The 17,463-nt window shown below is 44.9% G+C and overlaps 2 protein-coding genes and 1 long non-coding RNA gene across 5 annotated transcripts; 2 read left to right on the forward strand and 1 right to left on the reverse strand.

Annotated features, from left to right (window-relative positions):
* The first annotated feature begins 4 nt into the window (after positions 1-4).
* On the forward strand, positions 5-9,116 carry INTS11 (integrator complex subunit 11). Its single transcript, XM_040533369.1, has 18 exons — positions 5-32; positions 321-499; positions 846-943; positions 1,512-1,585; positions 1,820-2,048; positions 2,166-2,264; positions 2,363-2,397; positions 3,103-3,241; positions 4,144-4,208; positions 4,755-4,944; positions 5,249-5,332; positions 5,438-5,527; positions 6,132-6,294; positions 6,465-6,572; positions 7,239-7,300; positions 7,388-7,530; positions 8,299-8,428; positions 8,938-9,116. Exons 2-18 carry the CDS (start codon positions 472-474, stop codon positions 9,001-9,003), a joined length of 1,803 nt encoding a protein of 600 aa, XP_040389303.1. The 5' UTR covers positions 5-32; positions 321-471; the 3' UTR covers positions 9,004-9,116.
* Positions 9,025-16,487, reverse strand: LOC121058176 (lysophosphatidic acid receptor 6-like). Of its 3 annotated transcripts, XM_040533372.1 has the most exons (5): positions 16,347-16,487; positions 15,852-15,947; positions 15,209-15,371; positions 11,536-12,814; positions 9,025-10,767 (listed from the first exon to the last, which is right to left on the reverse strand). In XM_040533372.1, exon 4 carries the CDS (start codon positions 12,605-12,607, stop codon positions 11,546-11,548), a length of 1,062 nt encoding a protein of 353 aa, XP_040389306.1. In that variant the 5' UTR covers positions 12,608-12,814; positions 15,209-15,371; positions 15,852-15,947; positions 16,347-16,487; the 3' UTR covers positions 9,025-10,767; positions 11,536-11,545. The 3 variants fall into 3 exon arrangements, with proteins under 3 accessions (XP_040389306.1, XP_040389304.1, XP_040389307.1); XM_040533370.1 differs by lacking the exon at positions 16,347-16,487 and having other exon boundaries at positions 15,852-15,992; XM_040533373.1 differs by having other exon boundaries at positions 11,536-15,947; positions 16,347-16,477.
* On the forward strand, positions 15,852-17,300 carry LOC121058180. Its single transcript, XR_005814103.1, has 2 exons — positions 15,852-16,057; positions 16,350-17,300. It is a non-coding gene; the product is annotated as an uncharacterized LOC121058180 (long non-coding RNA).
* Positions 17,301-17,463: the final 163 nt, after the last annotated feature.

The raw sequence follows: 17,463 nt of genomic DNA on the forward strand, positions 1-17,463 counted from the left end.
ACTCACCGGACGAGTCCCCGCCAGCCGCGCAGGTAGGGGCCGAGCAGCACCTCCCGGCGCTCCGTCACGGCCGCCTGGAAGGCGCTCAGCACCTCCCTCAGGCTGAAGGCGCCCGCAGCCGCCGCCATTTTCTTGGCCGGGCGCTGCCGGCATGGGCTGGGCTCCGCCGGGCGTGCGCGGAGCCGCTGAGGCGCCGAGGCCCGGCCCTGTCCGGCCGCCCCCTGGTGAAGGAGCCGGGGGAGCTGCCCCGGTCGGGGCGGGACAAGGGTGGGTGATCCGCCTTCAATCCACTTGTGCTTTCCGACTCTTTTTCCCTGTAGGATGGAGCCCGGCCCCCGCTTCAGCCTCCTGTGTGAAACGCGGTTGAAATGGCGGCGGTGAGGCTCGCTGCGGCTTCTCCGGGCTGCGGGGATCCTGTCGGAGTGTCCGCAGAATAATTCGTGCGTAGTTTGGGATCTAGAGGTGGTTAAAATGCCTGAAATAAAGGTCACGCCCTTGGGTAAGTCCAAACAAAAATAGGCCTGAAGTAGAAAAACTGAGAAACGCTGGGTGCTGTGCTTTTCTTAAGGAGGGAATCGGGCAATAGCATTTATAATTAGAAGTAACACGCCCTAGGCCGCTAGAGACACGGCCCTTTCAGTGCCTCTCCTACGCTCAGGGCTAAGTCAGTTCCCATCTGCTTACCTGCTGACAGATCTACTTGCTTGGAAGGAAGGTTGTAGTCCTTTTCCCACATCAGAAGCGGGCAAGGGCTCTTGAACAGTTTGTACAGACCTTTAAATGCTTGTCCTTTGAAGTGACTAAACATTCCCAGAGGTGTCTGATTTGTCTTTCTTTTGGTCCAGGGGCTGGCCAGGATGTGGGGCGTAGCTGCATCCTCGTGTCTATTGCGGGGAAGAATGTTATGCTTGACTGTGGGATGCACATGGGCTACAATGATGATGTGAGTATGATGGGGAAGCCTGAATATTGTACAGGGATACCTTCAGGGTGCCTGTCCTTGCCCAGCAGGTCTCCTGGTTTGTTGTCCTGCTCTATTCATTACTATTCGAACGTGGCCTGACTCATCTTACGTGATATGTAGGTAGTGTTAGCAGGGTGTACGTTATTGTGCACGTATATCAGCTGTGGCTGAGAATGAACAAGTGTCACCCCTTCAGAATCTTGCTTTCTTGTGCAAGAGGTACATCACCTCGACTATTCCTGGTATAGGAAGTTCCCCCATCCAGCCAACCCTTTTCTTTCCATGGGTTGTGGACTCTGAAGGAAAAAAAAAAAATATTAAGCAAGCTGTGAATGTTCCATTCCTGGTGCTTTTGGTCTTCCCTATGGGCAGGGTATCTAGCAGGTGCACTAGTGTAGTCTCCAACCTATTGCAGTTTTGCCTTGAGATGGATTACAGCATGTGTTCAGTATTGCAGATGGTTTATGCAATTGTTCTGGTGAATTAATAATTCAGTATTAACTGGCTTTGTTTAGTAGTGGATAACCTGCTTTTCATCTCTTTGCAGAGGCGTTTTCCTGACTTTTCTTACATCACTCAGAATGGAAGGCTGACTGACTTCCTAGACTGTGTGATCATCAGGTGAGAAAGCTTCCTTACCACAACTGAAATAGGAAACAGGAAAGTTTTTTTTTTTTTTTTTTTTTTTTTTTTTTAAAAGAGGGAAAAACCCCCAACGTGTTGCAGTTCCATCATTCATATTCTGGTCAGTTCCTCTGTGTTGTGCAGTACTTTGAAATTCTGAAGCAAGATGTGAGAACCAGGCAAGCTAAATTCCTCTGTAACATTTCCTTTATCCTTTCTGTCTTTTTGCAGCCACTTCCATTTGGACCACTGTGGAGCTTTGCCGTATTTCAGTGAAATGGTCGGATACGATGGGCCCATTTATATGACACATCCCACTAAGGCGATCTGTCCTATTCTCCTGGAGGACTATAGGAAAATAACTGTAGATAAGAAGGGGGAAACTAACTTCTTCACTTCCCAAATGATTAAAGACTGTATGAAAAAAGTGGTTGCTGTGCATCTTCACCAGACAGTTCAGGTAAATGACCATTTCTGCATAGTCTTCGATCAGACCAACCAAATTGTTGTGGAAAGCAGAGTAATTTTATTTTTTAAAAAGTTTTTGTACTACTGCAGTGTTTGCTTGTTCATGCAGGTGGATGAGGAGTTGGAGATCAAGGCGTACTATGCAGGCCATGTGCTAGGAGCAGCCATGTTCCAGATTAAGGTTGGATGCGAGTCAGTTGTATACACTGTAAGTATGCACAACAGCATTTATGGACGCTCACATCTCCTTTTAACAGCCTGCCCTCTTAACTTGAGAATATAAATGGATTTCTCTTATTTCATTAGGGTGATTACAACATGACACCGGACAGACATTTAGGGTAAGTAGGAAGCTGGGTTTCTATGAATTGTATCTCTTTCAGACAGGACAGTTTAGCTTCTGTTAATACGTAGGGGCTTATCAGCATTGATTCTTCGTTCTTTGATGGCAGACTGGAACACTTAATGGTGTCTTTGCTGGAAAGATAAATGCAATTTTGAATTCTGAGAACGAACGGATTTAAATTGATTCCTCAGGATAGACCTAAATGTAATCTTATTCTAGGTACTCATATTAATCCATTTTTAAGGCTGTGTAATAATTGGATTTAGGTGTTTGAAATGCTTTATTGCTGTGGTATTCTCTAATGTGTTTACTGTTTAAGAAAGTGCCAGTCGCAAACTTTAACATTCTTTTTATTTTTACTGGCATGTATGAGAGCTTTTCATATTTGTGATACTTAGAATAATAATTTAATGCATTTAAAACAAATAATAGACTGGAAAATTGTTTTTCAAAATCTGGAGTTGGTGTCTATTCTGAGCTGTATTAATTTAAAGAAAGCATGGCCTACAAAGAGAAGAGTCCTGGTGCTGCCATGGAACTCGGAGGTGACCTTGGGCAAGCCAATGCACCTTGGTGTTCCTCTTTTCCTTTCTTCACATGCAGATAGTGACATTCTGCACCCATATTGGAGACCTCCAGATGAGAAATGAGATGCTATCCCTTAATTTGATTGGCTTTTTAAAAAATCCTTTTGTTTTAGTGCTGCCTGGATTGATAAGTGTCGCCCCGATTTATTAATAACTGAATCCACCTATGCCACAACTATCAGAGACTCCAAACGTTGCAGAGAAAGAGACTTCTTGAAGAAAGTTCACGAGACTGTAGAAAGAGGAGGAAAGGTACAGCATTTTGATATAAGTGATGTGTTTTTTCTCTGTGAAGCTTGTCATCTCTGTAGCGCTGCGTAACTGTTAACTAACTCAGGCTTCTGCGCATGACCACAGTGAAAAACTGAAGGAGTTTTTATATTTCTCCATCAGTAATTTAAAAGAGAGGGTATTAAACACCTAAACTGTGTCAAGAAGAAAACCAAACTGCGTGAATAAGGCAGAAAGGGAAATGCTCTGCTTACAGTTTCCAGATATGGAGGATGAAGGCAAAATTAACTTTATTTGCCTCTTGTATCTGAAGCATCCTCTTAGTCATATAAACTAAGTAATTGAGAATGACAGTTCAAATTACTGCTTTTAAGCTTAATCAAAACTGATTTCCCACGTAGTCAGTCAGGTCTGTCTGTTCAGTATTCTCCTTTGTGCTCTTCAGCATTACACTGCCTGTTACCATAAAAGTCCTCCAAGTGCAATTACCACAGAGTAAACGATGCTTCAGTGCCTTGCGTGTGGCTTTCAGTTGCCTGGCTGTTTTGTCTGGGTAAGCCTGTTCCAGACTCGTGTGATTTGATGTGAACTTTAGCTAGTCACAAAGAACATGGAATGTATAATGAAAGCATTGCAGCATGGCTATGAGTTGTATCGGTCCCATTATTGTTTTAGAATTTCAGTCGGACTTTTCTGTTTCTCAGAGCTTAGCCCCCGTCTTTGCTAACATAAAGAAAATTTCTGGGATTTGCTTTTTCATTACCACCACATTTAGAGCATGCCTAGTAAAGGACGTTAAAAAAGTCACTTTAATCCCTCAGAAACTGCAAACAGGAATAGAAATTTGCAACACAGGAAAACTTTACTGATTTAAGTGTAGCTAATTCACTGGTTTCACAGACTAAATCATATCTCAATTGCAGGTTCTTATCCCAGTGTTTGCCCTTGGACGTGCCCAGGAGCTTTGCATTTTACTGGAAACTTTCTGGTGAGTGCAGTCTGTTCAGTGCATGTTCCCCTTTTGTGTCCTCATGTTGTGGTCCTGACAGGTTTCAATGATTCTTTCATGTCTGTTTGGTACAAATATTCTCTTTAGTTTTCCTCTTCATGTTGGTCCACGGTGGTGGTTGCAGAATTCTTACCATGTATCACTTATTTCCCTGTGCTTCTGACTCTAAGCAATAAACTAAACTAGGATCATTCTCTACTCTGTCCCCAAACAGTCGTTACTAACTGTCCTTTAAATAATTTGATTGCATCTTTACCACATTGTAAAACTTTTTATGGGAGAGGGAGAAGGGATGAACAAGTAAAGTATTAAACTTTCTTATAAGCATTGTGTGGAAGTGGGCTAAAGGTGACTCCACGGTAAGTTAATGCACAACGATACAGCAATGTCATAATACTGACTTAGTTTGTTGGGAGGATGTTCTGTGCAGAAATCTTTGGAGGCTGTGTAGGTTTATTGACTTTAAGCATGAAGAGCCAGGATTCTAATTCGGTTCTCATGTATCTGGATCTTTTCTTTCTACAGGGAAAGAATGAATTTGAAGGCTCCAATTTATTTTTCCACGGGACTGACAGAGAAGGCTAACCATTATTACAAGCTCTTCATCACGTGGACTAATCAGAAAATTCGGAAGACATTTGTGCAGAGGAACATGTTCGAGTTCAAGCACATCAAAGCATTTGATCGGGCCTTTGCAGATAACCCAGGACCTATGGTAGGTGGGCATTAACCAGGTGGTAGAGCAGATCTGTGGTCAGGGAGCTTTTTTTATACTGCTCTGTTCCTGGTGTAGGCAAACCAATCTACAAAAGCTAAGCATCTTCTGCCCCATTAATACAATAAAATAGCAAAAAGCTCTGTTGGAGCCTTGTTGTAGTAAGTGTGCTATAGTGGGTATTAGTGAGTTCTCTCTGCAGTTCTAGGATATTTATATAAGTAATGGTATTTTTTTTAATTTTTATTTTTTAAAAAAAGGGCAACTTTTCTGTGGTGATTCTTGACACATCTTTGAATTCCAGGTTGTGTTTGCAACTCCTGGTATGCTTCATGCAGGACAATCCCTTCAGATCTTCAGGAAATGGGCAGGGAACGAAAAGAATATGGTAAGAAATTCAGTTTAACGCGTGACGTTTTGCATTAATGTCGTATATAAGATGGTAAGAACAGAAACTTATATCAGCGTTATGTTTTTCTGGCTTCCTTCTCAGGTCATCATGCCGGGCTACTGTGTGCAGGGAACTGTGGGCCATAAGATTCTGAGTGGGCAGCGCAAGCTGGAAATGGAGGGAAGACAAATAGTAAGTTCTGTTTTCAAAGAGGAGGATCACTGGGGGAAGCTTTTAGGAACTTTAGGTGGTAGTTAGACACCAGATAACTTGTAATGGGAACATGCCGCATGCAACACTGGAAATACCTGAGTAACATTTTGATCAGAGTGGAGCTAGGCTTTCTTCTCTTTGTTCCTCCTACCATTTTATTGCTTCAGAATTCATTGGCCTCAAAACTTTGTCAGGGGAGTATTTATAGCATCGCTTAATAAGTAGGCTTGGTTAGTCAGATAGATGGCAACGATACATTTTCATGCAGAAGGGGATTTTGAAACTGATCCCAAGTGTGCTTAAGTATGTATTGATTTCTTTTGGCAAATGTGCAACAAGTGTTGTGCTTTAAAACTCTGCAGTTTGGCTTTGTAATTTATTGAGAACTTTTCTGTACGGTATTCAGGCTGCTGATAAGCAGGTTTCTCTCCAACGTCATTTCCCAGTGCAGGTGATCTGCTTCCTTCTTTAAAATACATGTGGAGAGGTCTGGGTCTGTTCGTGTGTGGTATACAAGCTGTAACAAGCCAAAGTGGTTGCCAATTGACAAAGCCTGTGCTTTCCACCTCCTTCTCTTGCACAGCTGGAGGTAAAGATGCAGGTGGAGTACATGTCCTTCAGTGCCCATGCGGATGCCAAGGGAATAATGCAGCTGATTCGCCAGGCTGAGCCACGGAATGTTCTGCTGGTCCATGGTGAAGCAAAGAAAATGGAGTTTCTGAAGCAGAAAATAGAACAGGAATTTCGTACGTACAGCGTTGGTACTGAAAAGAGTAGAAAAAAGAATAATGAAAGCTTTACATTCACATAATTAACTCAATGGACCTCAGCATAGTTAGGAATAGTGCCATGTACAGGACTGTCTGGGATGGGAAGTGCTGCTGCAGCAGCCCTTCTGACATTGTTTATATTGCAGATGTCAGCTGTTACATGCCTGCAAATGGAGAGACCACGACAATCTTCACCAATCCAAGCATTCCAGTAGACATATCCCTGGGGCTCCTGAAGAGAGAAACAGCGATAGGTAATGCATTGTCAACCAACAATTCCAGCTTTTGTGCCCTGCCACTGCATTGCAGTTTATTTGTACAGTACCTGTGTTAGGTAGAACTGGTGTTGCAGGGCCATTTGGAGCAGTGGTGATTAACAGCAGCACTTCTTGTATAAGAGCATTTTACCAGTGCTTGGTGGTTGAGAAGGGCTTTCGGGGAAATGAAGTGGCTGCTATGGTGTGCATGTATGTAAAAACGCCAAAAAAATCACCCCGAGAAAACAGCACAAAACTAATGCAACTGCCTTGTTTGCTATTCGTTGTCTGTTTGCTATGAAAATGAAGTCCAGGTATGCTTTTACTAGCTACGTCTGTGAAAAGTGGAATTACTTTCATAAATCCAGTGTAAGAAAATTCTTAAAAACTCTCCTATCAGGAAGTGGTATGTGAAGAGAGAAGCAGCTGATCTGTGTTACTGGATGTTGTTTCTTACCTATCTGGAGCACTGACAGTGATTTAAGCACCGTGTGCTTTGTTGTAAGGGACAGGAGAATGAAGATGTGAAATCTTAGTCTGTGAATCTCAGCAGGGACTTGGAGATCTGATCCATTAAGTTCTATAGCAGTCATCTTAAATGTGTGAGAAGTAAGCACAAATGATTAACCCTGTTGTCTTTCTCTTCCATTGGCCTTGGTTTAGGGCTCTTACCAGATGTCAAGAAGCCAAAGCTAATGCATGGCACATTAATTATGAAGGATAACGTAAGTAACATGAACCACAGAAGAAAAATAAAAGCACAGCATGCACAGAGAGGTATCTTACAGTGGATTTGTGCTCTTCCTCTGCAGAGCTTCCGTCTGGTTTCTCCCGAGCAGGCTCTGAAGGAGCTGGGCCTTGCAGAACATCAGCTGCGTTTCACCTGCCGCGTTCACATTCAGGATCCACGGAAAGAACATGAGACGGTGCTTCGTGTATATAACCATCTCAAAGGGTAAGGCCCTTCTTCGCTGTGCTTGGCTTTTTTTCCCCTAGGGATGAATTATTTTATCATCCTTAATACAGGCAGAATGAGCGTGTCCTCATTTCTGCCATTCCAGCTCAGCCATATAGAGTTAGGAGAAAGTATTTTGTAGCCCAGAAGACTTAACTGCTGTAGATCTCAGTCTGTTTAACAACTATAACCAGAACAGAGGTTACCAGTCAGTAGCAGAGGCTGGTAATCAGCATATGCATTCATGGTCTTTGCCAAACCAGCGCAGTGCCCTGGAAATGTTTGTTCCTGTTGATTTGCTGCTGTCACTGCTGTTTGTCTAGCTGAACTAAGCACTGTTGTTTGGAATGAGACCATCAAGCACAGGATCAAGACACCTCTTGAAGATATTCAAAACCTAGTGCCAGATGAACCTTGTAAGCAGGTGTTTTGTTTTGCTTTGCTTTTCCTGCAGGCAGCTGGTCAGTTCTTTGAATATTCCTTTGCTCAGATGAACAGGGTCTTAGACTGGAGTTCTGTGTATGATGGAAGCCAGAAGTAAATTCTGTAGGAAATGTCTGACCTCCTAATGATTAACATAAGCACCAAAATAAGCAAGCTATGAATTAGCCCCTTCTGTCTTGTTTGGGCAGGGGGTGCTGCTCAGGAACACAGCCAAAAGCAGTAACAACATGCTGGTTTGGGGGATTCAAGACACAGGGGTGACCCATCCTTCAGCTTGTGTGCACGTCCCCTCCAAAATAAATTGTATCCCTTCTGTCTTACCAGGGTCCTGAAGGATTACTCAGTGCAGCATCTCCCTGACGGTTCGATAACAGTCGAGTCCATTCTTATCCAAGCTACTGCACACTCTGAGGATCAAGGAACCAAAGTTCTGCTCGTATCGTGGACGTACCAGGTAGGAATACCCACAAACACACTTTTAAAGCAACTCTGATTATTCCTAATGCTTTGCAGTCCAAAACTGGCCTACAGGGTAGGTTGCTACTGTAAAGGTAGTGCCATGCAGTGTGTGGGTGTGTGTTATAATGCAGGTATAAAACCTCAAACAACAGGCAGAAGGCTAGCTAGCACAAATTTGTGGTAAGATTAGACACAGTAGTGTTTTCTTCAAAAGTGTAATTTCTATGTCTGAAGTTTGTGTTTTCAAGGGTTCTTTATTCTTTACTTTCAAGGAAAATTTATTCTGAAAAGAGATCTCAAAGAGGTTCTTTTTGACAAGCGGAGGTTTTACACTAAGTTTGAAAGAACACCCAGAAATGCATTTCCATTTTCAAACACTGATTTTGCTGGGTCCAAGAGTTATTTTAGTCTATTTCTAGGCAGCAGAGTCTAATTGATTTTCCCAAATAGCAAGGAGTCAACTGGAAGACTTCTTTCAGCCTGTTTTTTCTTTTTTCTCTTTAGGATGAAGAATTAGGCAGCTATCTCACATCCCTTCTCAAAAAGGGACTGCCACAGAGTACAGCTTGAGCAACAGAGCAGCAGGCACGGTGGTGCTTCAGAGAGATCTAGATTTTATTTTGTTTACATTGTCAAATGTTTTTCTGGTTTTGTTTTAATAAAAGAATTACAGTGTTTGTCCATTAGCTGCAGTGAGTGTGTACAGTGTTCAGCAGTGCTGCAGTCCTCCCCCCTGGAAACCTGTCCTGGACAGCGCTGCAGCCTCTTTCTGAGTCCTGAGGAACAAGCTTCGTGCTGCCTACACAGTAAGGTAGGAGATACTCAGCATTCTTTACTCCCACAGCTCATTTTGTTTAAAACCTCAGCAATGCTGCTCCCAGTTTGATCACACAAATAAGTGGAAACAACAGCCATGCACTGACCCCGCTCCTGCACTCAACTAAATCCTGGACCGTGTACATAGGACAAACCAGCTCCCTTGTCTCAGGTTTGTGGCCAGGGAGTCCCTGACGTGCTGTAGAGGGTTATTATCAGAGACAGCCCTACACCTTGCTGATAAGGGAATAATGCAAACTCAGAACCTGAGTAGGCCTGAGAGGTCAACAAATGGAGCTTTCAGAGCTTCACAACTAAAATGCAAAGCATAAGTTTAATGTAGACAAGAGTACGAAGCCTTAAATGTGCTTTTTTACCCATCAGCTTAACTTTCATTGAGGGAAGTATGAATAATAACGGCTGACAGGCCTTAAAGAAAGCTGCACCTCCTAGATGTAGTCTCTAATAAATTCTCTTCCTCTACCAATACCATGAAATTTGTGCTTAGAGAACTTCCCTCAGTGCTGGGAAGTTCTTCCATAGCCTACAAATGGGACAAAAATAGTAGTCTCACAAGAAAGATAGAAGATAATTTGTTGTAATGCTCCCTTCAGAGGAGAGCCTCATCTTCATTTTACAAGTGCAAGGATTTACTGGCAGTCTTACCAAGGCCTTGCCAAGCAGATGAATACAAAAATCATTATGGGCAATAGTTTAAAAGTTTGAGCAGGTTTTCTTGCTATTTTAAAAAGTTCTCCGAGACAAGAGCAAAATCCAGCGAGGCAGAGGACTTGCTCTAGTTCAGTTGTTGCATTTAGCACATGCTGGGCAGTGGCTGACCTGTCAGTAACGGGGGTCCGTGCGACCCAGGACTCAAACGGCACGCAGCAATAAGCACAGCAAGCCAGCCTTAGCGTAAAAGGTAATACTGCACACACAAAAGCCATCTATGACAAGGCTCTAACCCTATTATAACATTATGCCATCAGAGACCGCTATCCTTGATGCCATTCTGCCACACTAACCCTACTCCCTACCTCCTTCGAGGTCCGTGCCATTTCCTGTTTCGCATCCAGCAGCACAGCATAAGTTGGGCGCCCCAACCTGTGCAGTGGGCCAGGCCCCTGTGCGACTTTTCGGCTGCGTTTTGCACAGCTGAAGTGAAATACCGCTGTGGCATTGCTGAGGTTAAGCCCACAGGTGGCTGTTAAACAAGGCCCAGAACCATTTCCATTCCACTCGTATCTGCTCAGCAGTCTTGTGTGCCTGTAGGCCAGTAATGTATACGTACTATATTAACGTCTGGGCGTAGCAAGAGAAGGAACAGAACGGTGAGTCTGTATCTGTTACCAAAATCACATCCTTTCAAAGTAAACCATTGGCCGTTGAGCACGTTGGGCCAGGCCTGTGGCTTTCTGGTGACTCTGATAACCCGCAGATGATGAACTCTTTCCAGTCATGATAAAGTCTCATGCTTCACAGGGTGGAAAACTTGCTGTTCTCTGAAGTTGTGTGATTCTGTTAATAAACAAGAAAGGGAGAAAAAATAAGAGAGATGTATCATTTAATGATACAACACAATAACTTAAGAAAAAAGGGGGGGGAAAAAAAAAGCTTTGACCTTTGACCAGAATTGCACAGCATAAGGAGTTCGGCCAGCTCCTGTGTTAAGTTTCCTCATGGAGTTTGGGGAGAGAGGAGCCTGCTTACCAGTGGTCCTGCACGGGCTTAACTGCTAAATACTTGTCTAGTATCTTCTAAAATTGTGTGAAGAGAGGTCCTGCCTGACTCAACAGGCACATGATGCTAGAAACCCTGTCCTCAAACACTCAGGAAGCCAATCAACTTATTCACAAGAAGGGAAGAAGAAGCCCTTATTTGGCTGTGGAATGTAGGCATTTGTGAACACAGCTGACTGCAGCGTACAGCCAGGGAGAAATCACAGGATCCCTCCAAAAAAGGGAAAAGCCAAGGAGGACTGCAGGGACCCGCTCAGCTTTCAGGGTTAGCACCAAGCAGGAGGCTGGTTTCTTTTAAGTAACCCTTTCCCTGTGTTCTACCACCCCCAAAGTTAAACAAAAGGAGGCCCCAACTCCAATGTACATGAACACAGTATGTCTTACCGCATGCAATCTAGGGCTACAGGCAAATACAGCTCCGCTGAGTACTGTCCTAGCTGGCTAATAAAAACACATAGCTGCTGGGCACTTCCCTCCAGTGCTGCCTTGACAGAATGGCAGGTTTCACAGACTTCAAAACAACTGGAAAGACAAATGCTGTACTTACTTTGAGTAGGTCAGTTGACTGCATTTCTGGGGTTTTTATTTCCCTGTGTCTGGTGCAGTTTGTAAACGTAGGAGTACTCCCCGAGTTTCTGGTCGTAGATGGTGTACACCATTTTAGACCTGAATCTGAGCTTGAAGTTGAAGCACCAGCGCTTGCTAGAAGAGGTGAAGTAGTACAGGAACGGGTTGAGGCAGCAGTTGAAACTCACCAGGGCTAAGGTGACCCTCCGCATTTTGTAGATCAGGCTGGTGAGTGCCTCGTTCTGGATGACCTGGATTCTCATCAAGAAGTGGAGCAAATGGGTGAGGTGATACGGGAGGAAGCACAAAGTACAAATGAACAAGATGATGTAGATCGTCCTCAGCGCCTTCCTCTTGCGAATGCTGTGCTTGATCCGGGAGATCCTCCTCGCGATGAGGGGGTAGCAGATCAGAATGATGGAAAACGGGATCACAAACCCAAAAACTAAGGCCAGGATGTTGTAAGGCACCATGCGGTGAGTCCAGCTGCTCGTCGCAAAGTTCTCAAAGCACGCGGTCACATTCCCCACACCCCTGTTGTGCAGGGGCCCGCCAAGGACGAGAGGCACCATGATACTCACAGCCACCAGCCAGAGGACTGTGACCACCACCACGTAGTGGGTGGCTTTGATCTGGATGTACGTGAAGGGGTGCAGCACCGCAACGTACCGATCAATGCAAATGCAGGTGAAAAAGGCGATGCTTAGGCAGATGTTGATGTAATACAACGTCCCCGTTACCCTACAAGCCACATCACCAAAGATCCAATTGTTCCGATGCAGGTGGTAATTAATTTTAAAAGGCAGCACACAAACAAACAAGGTGTCTACCAGAGCTAGGTTAATCATGTATATGTAGGAAGGAGAAGTATGCTTTACTTTGCAAGAGAGGAGGTACAGAGCTAAGACATTTTCTATCAGTCCCAGCACGAACACAATGCTGTAGATGACAACAAACAAGGGATACTGGAAGTCTGCTTCCAAACTGAATTCAGAACTGCTGTTGTCAGCTGTCTCATTGGAGATTCTTTCACTCCAGGAAATATCTGCCATGATTTCTGTTGGAGAAGGGATGTAAGAATATCCAATACCAGATAGAAGTCTTAAGCCATCCCTTACCTCATGAGGTTCTTGAGTTTGAGGCTTTATTTCATCTCACGTGGTTAAGAAATAACACTAATCAAAGCAGAGCTGTTAAGTCTGGGGAAATCTTGGTTTTAAGCATCTGTGCTTGGTGAAGTCAGATGGAAAGCGGTGTTGCTGAAAGAATATTTTTAAAAAACATTAGCATCTGAAGTTTACAAAGCAGCCCAATTATTTACTGACATCTAAAAACAAAAGAAGATGGCAATACTGAATTAACAGAAGGGAGCCCCTAACAGACTAGTGTGTGTGTTGCCAATATGATGCCTCTCATCCAGGTCACTCACATTGCAAACCCGTGACCTCTACTCCAGCAGTACAGCTTTTTTCTGTCATATATTTAAAATAATCCGAGCAACTAATCAAGAGATAGACACCTTAATAGAAGCCCTTAAAGGGAGTGGAAAAAATTAATCCCAGCTACGATACACAAGAAATGTCTAAGGGTGAGCCATTGAAGACAGAAATACAAAGATCGTTAGGTACTTTCCAAAGGAAATGCTGAAATCGCACTTCCTCCCAATACTTGTTTATGTAGTGCAGTCGAAAGCACCTGACATTATAACTGGAAGGTCAGAAAGGCAAAAAAACAGTTTCACTTCAGGTAAGCAAACCTATATATCTTCTTACATGGTCTTTCACTGAATAGAAAGGGATTTGCATACAAAGGAAAATTAATATAAAGCCAGGCATCTGCTAAGCCACCACATTAGGCACAGAACTTGAGCTTTTTTCTCAGTTTTGCCAGAGCAAAAGCCCCCGAACATCTACCTTTTATAGGTTCAAAGTAAAGTGTTGCAACTGGGGAAAGATAAGGCAGAGGCCTGTAAAATCATTAAAGGGGCAGGATGGGCAGAAGGGACTGACTGACTGCTTCTCACAAGACAAGGACAGCCCTAGGCATTATCAGCCAACAACTCCAGAACAAACAGGACTTTTTTTCCAACTAGCACATGCTTGCATTATGGAGATACGTCCCAAGATTCTCTAGAAGCCAGGCAAACGAGTTTTTGTATGCTTCATACTGACCAAGTGCTGGAGGAGGGCAAGATCAGACTGCTAAAGGACCGCCAAAACCCAAAGCCACTCGCATCCCCTGCAGCGTGGTTACACGGCCTTACGAAGAACTTGTTTGCACCATGATACGACACTAATACTGTTCCCTTCAGCACCTGTACTCTCACTGAATCCCCTAAATAGGATCCTGCCGTATATCTTATGTGCTAGTCGGCAACTCTGATACCTCAGCTGCAGGGAAGTAACAGGGAAGCTTGTATAAAAACGCCTGTACCCACCAGTACCAACCCTACCTAGATGCAGCCCATCACATAACAAGAACCCATTTGAGCTTAACTACACCAGAAGTCAGGAAAAGGGAAAGAAAGGGGGGGAAGAAAAAAAAAAATCACAAAATATTTCACAAGTTGGTCTTCTACCCATTGCTAAACAAGTAGGCACTGCATGACACCCCCCTGCACATCCGTCTGGTTGAAAATATTTTCAATGAGAGACCGCGTCACTTCTGTTAACCTCTAAGAGTACACATGCATTTTGCAGGCCTAGAGCCAATTTAATCTCTTACAGTAACGTACCACTTCCTTACCTACAATTTAAAAAGCAAGGAGTCTGACCAAATTCCAATGCCAACTTTGCTTCACCTGAGATAATTTATTTTTTTTCCTGTTTTACTTTTGGTATTTCTTCTAGACAACCAAAAAGCACCTCTGCTCCCGTACGAAGTTATTTGATTTACAGAAATACAGAAAAGCATACATGAAAGTTTACACTGGATTTTGAGTGCATTGCCTTCACTATTATTCTTATGAAAACAAAGCTTTTCTTCCCTTTGAACTCTGAGTCAAGTACAGTTTTTCTGATTTTGGCTTTAAAGTGTCACTGCCAAACAAACAGAAAGACAGAACTACCCCTGTATTGTGAGGCCAAACCCAATCAACTGAAAACAATTTGTAATACAACAACAAAAGGAAAAGAATACAAAACACCGCTGATCATAACACTCAAGTATCAGTGATGGACACTAAAGAACTGATTCAGCATTCGAGTTTGTACAGACGTTATCTACTGACTGTGCATTTTATGATGCTAAATTCAATTAAATGTCTTCTGGATTGTTTTTAACAGTTGCTCTGGGATTTGGGGGAAAAAAGAAACAAAAAACCACCGCCGTTCTTTGTGCTAACTGCAGAGCCAGCCAGTGACCACCACCTCCAGACTGCTGTCTGGATAGCTGAGCCTGGGCTGCTCGGTTAACTGGCTTTGATAAATAAGCCCATAAGCACAACAGGTTTTTATCGTAACCAAAAGATGGGAAACATTTGCAGGAAACTCAACAGCAGGTACTTTTGTTCTGCAGCTTAACAAAATGCCGTGATACCTGAGCCTGCAGTAGGAGGTAGCTCGCCTAACACCTGAAATGGCAGCGGGTGCTGTCTGCTTCAGTCTTCTGCCCTGTAAAGTCTCACAATAAATTTAATTGGAAAGGCAACTTACCAGAGCTCAGCTCAGGCCATCGTCTCTCGTGTAAAAGCTGCAGACGAGTGAAGTAGCTTCTCCAGAGTTGCAGCTACAAGGTCACCGCGCAGCTCTTTGGTGTAATTTTAACACCGGAGCAAACTGCCCTGCAAGGCGCACGGCAGAGCTCTCCCGCATCGCTCTACAGAGAAACCACAGGAAGTGCAGATGAAAAGCCGTCACCGACATCCCAGGCAGACTTGTCCCTCTAGCAAGCGTTCCCTCACAGAGCTGAGCCGAGGGCACAGCACGGAGCCAGCACTAGTGCGTGCTGTGGTTCTTTCTCTCCACGTATCTGCTGTAGGGGGACTGAGGGCCCAAAGCTGCCACCCAAAGCTACCCCTGGTCACCTCCTGCCCCCCTGCAGCCTCCCCTGGAGCAGGTACCAGTGCTGCAGTCCAAGTGAGGCCCTGACACAGGCCTGTGGCTGCGCTCTCACTTCCCCTCGCAAGGAAGAAGAACAAGAGTTAGTTGCCATTCCCTTTCAGGCAAATCGGGTTCTGAAAACGTGGGCACACGTCAGGGTTTGGAGCAGCTGGGCAAGCTCCACTGCTTGTGGTGAAAAGCCCTGCGGCACGTTACACCACCCCGACCCCTCGGTACTTATCTGGCAAGACCTTACCGGAACGGGGACACCAGCAGCACGGTGGCCTCAGCTCTCCTCCGCGGCAGAGACCCAGGATTTCCCAAAGATGCCAGAACTTTGGAGGATCAGTCCCTGAGCAAATAAATCAGCGAAGAGTCAGCACGCTCCACAGGAAGGGAGAGAGTGACCAAAGTCTCCTGCCTTTCCTTTCCACGCTGTCAGAGGTAGGCCTGGTGAACCTGGTAGCAGAAAGAGCAGGGAGGAAACGTGTCACTTCTCATCCGTGACACCTCGAAACGGCCTGTCCTCCCGTTCTGCAGCAGGACCAAGCACTGACCTGATCCCCACCACCGCAAGAGAGGTCAGAAGGACCGCTGCCTCCCGGCCTGCCCCACCTTGTGCTCTTCGCCATGCCACTGCTGCATGGAAGCTCCAAGATCTTTTGGGAGGTTATCAGCATTGCTCCTTTATTTACCCGAGTGCAGAAGCCTGCATCACTTTGAAATGCCACATAAAGAAATGTCCTCTTACCAGTAACAGGGCTGTCCGCTCTGACAAACTGCTCGGCTTTCTCTAGTTCTTCTCCTCCTCCTCTCATGGATGAAGCAGAGACTAATTGTGGTGCTGCCAGGCATCTGAGCTGCGCATTGCTTCCACTGCAGGACTGTGTTTAAATCAGGTATCATTTCTTCTGGAAACTTCACAAGTCAAGACTTTCATCCTCTTTCCTGTAACCCACCACTCTGAGTCATTTTATAACCAAAACAGACAGAGATTCTGGTGTCATTCATGATTTAAAAAAAAACCAACACATTACCCAATGCATATTTTGTTGCTTGGGCACAAAATAAAACCAAACACAACAAAACCAAAGAACAAACAGACAGAAAAGGACACAGCCCACTCACAAACCTGCTCCCTCTGCCCCTGCCCTGCACTAGGCTCCACACCCCCTCAGGGCACTGCAGCACGCTCTGCACCAGCTGGGGAAGACCCGAATGTGGCAACCAGCAAACGGAGCCCAGCGGCGCTCCGGCAGCCACCTTCTGGCTACGGGGCCTCTGCTGCCGCGTGCTTCGTTCCACGATGGGGCGGACTCGCTCCTACAGCTGCTCCTGGCCTTCCAGCCCCGGCTGTGACTATTACCCTTGGTTAGACAGCTCCGTTCCTGCTAAAGACAAAATAGGTTTTAGGTGACCTCTGAAGCCCGTCACATCCGAACCGCACAGACATGACTGTGACTGTACCAGGGCAGTGTAAAAGCCGCTGTGGTTCAAGGAAAGAGTGACAGCTGAGGGGAGGAAATGGCTCGTACTTTCAGAGGCGGTTTCTGTAAGTCACTGCATGAAGTAGCAGCGCTTGTCCCTTCCACTGTGCCGCTCAGAGGCAGGGTTACAGAGGTGAGGGGCAGAAAGGAAACGCTACGTCCGCCTCCGTTCTAAGCCTGTATCCTTCCCACACACACACACCACAGAAGAAAACAAACAACAGAAACGAGCCCTGCTCTTTTTTCCACATGTTTGAGAGCTGGGCCTGCACCAGAATTACAGGGGGGAAAAAAAAAAAAAAAAAGACAAAAAAGCAGTTATCTGAAAGCAGAACCGAGTTGTCCTTCCTTTCCCCTTGGCAGTCTCAGAGAGCGAGAACA

The sequence above is a fragment of the Cygnus olor genome, chromosome 21 (genome assembly GCF_009769625.2).
Source record: "Cygnus olor isolate bCygOlo1 chromosome 21, bCygOlo1.pri.v2, whole genome shotgun sequence".
NCBI lineage: Eukaryota > Metazoa > Chordata > Aves > Anseriformes > Anatidae > Cygnus > Cygnus olor.

Coding starts and splice junctions, on each gene's coding strand:
- INTS11 (XM_040533369.1), top strand. CDS start 472: ATGCCTGAAATAAAGGTCACGCCCTTGG. Junction 4,945..5,248: donor CAGATAACCCAGGACCTATG/GTAGGTGGGCAT, acceptor TTTGAATTCCAG/GTTGTGTTTGCAACTCCTGG. Junction 5,333..5,437: donor CAGGGAACGAAAAGAATATG/GTAAGAAATTCA, acceptor CTTCCTTCTCAG/GTCATCATGCCGGGCTACTG.
- LOC121058176 (XM_040533372.1), bottom strand. CDS start 12,607: ATGGCAGATATTTCCTGGAGTGAAAGAATCTCCAATGAGACAGCTGAC.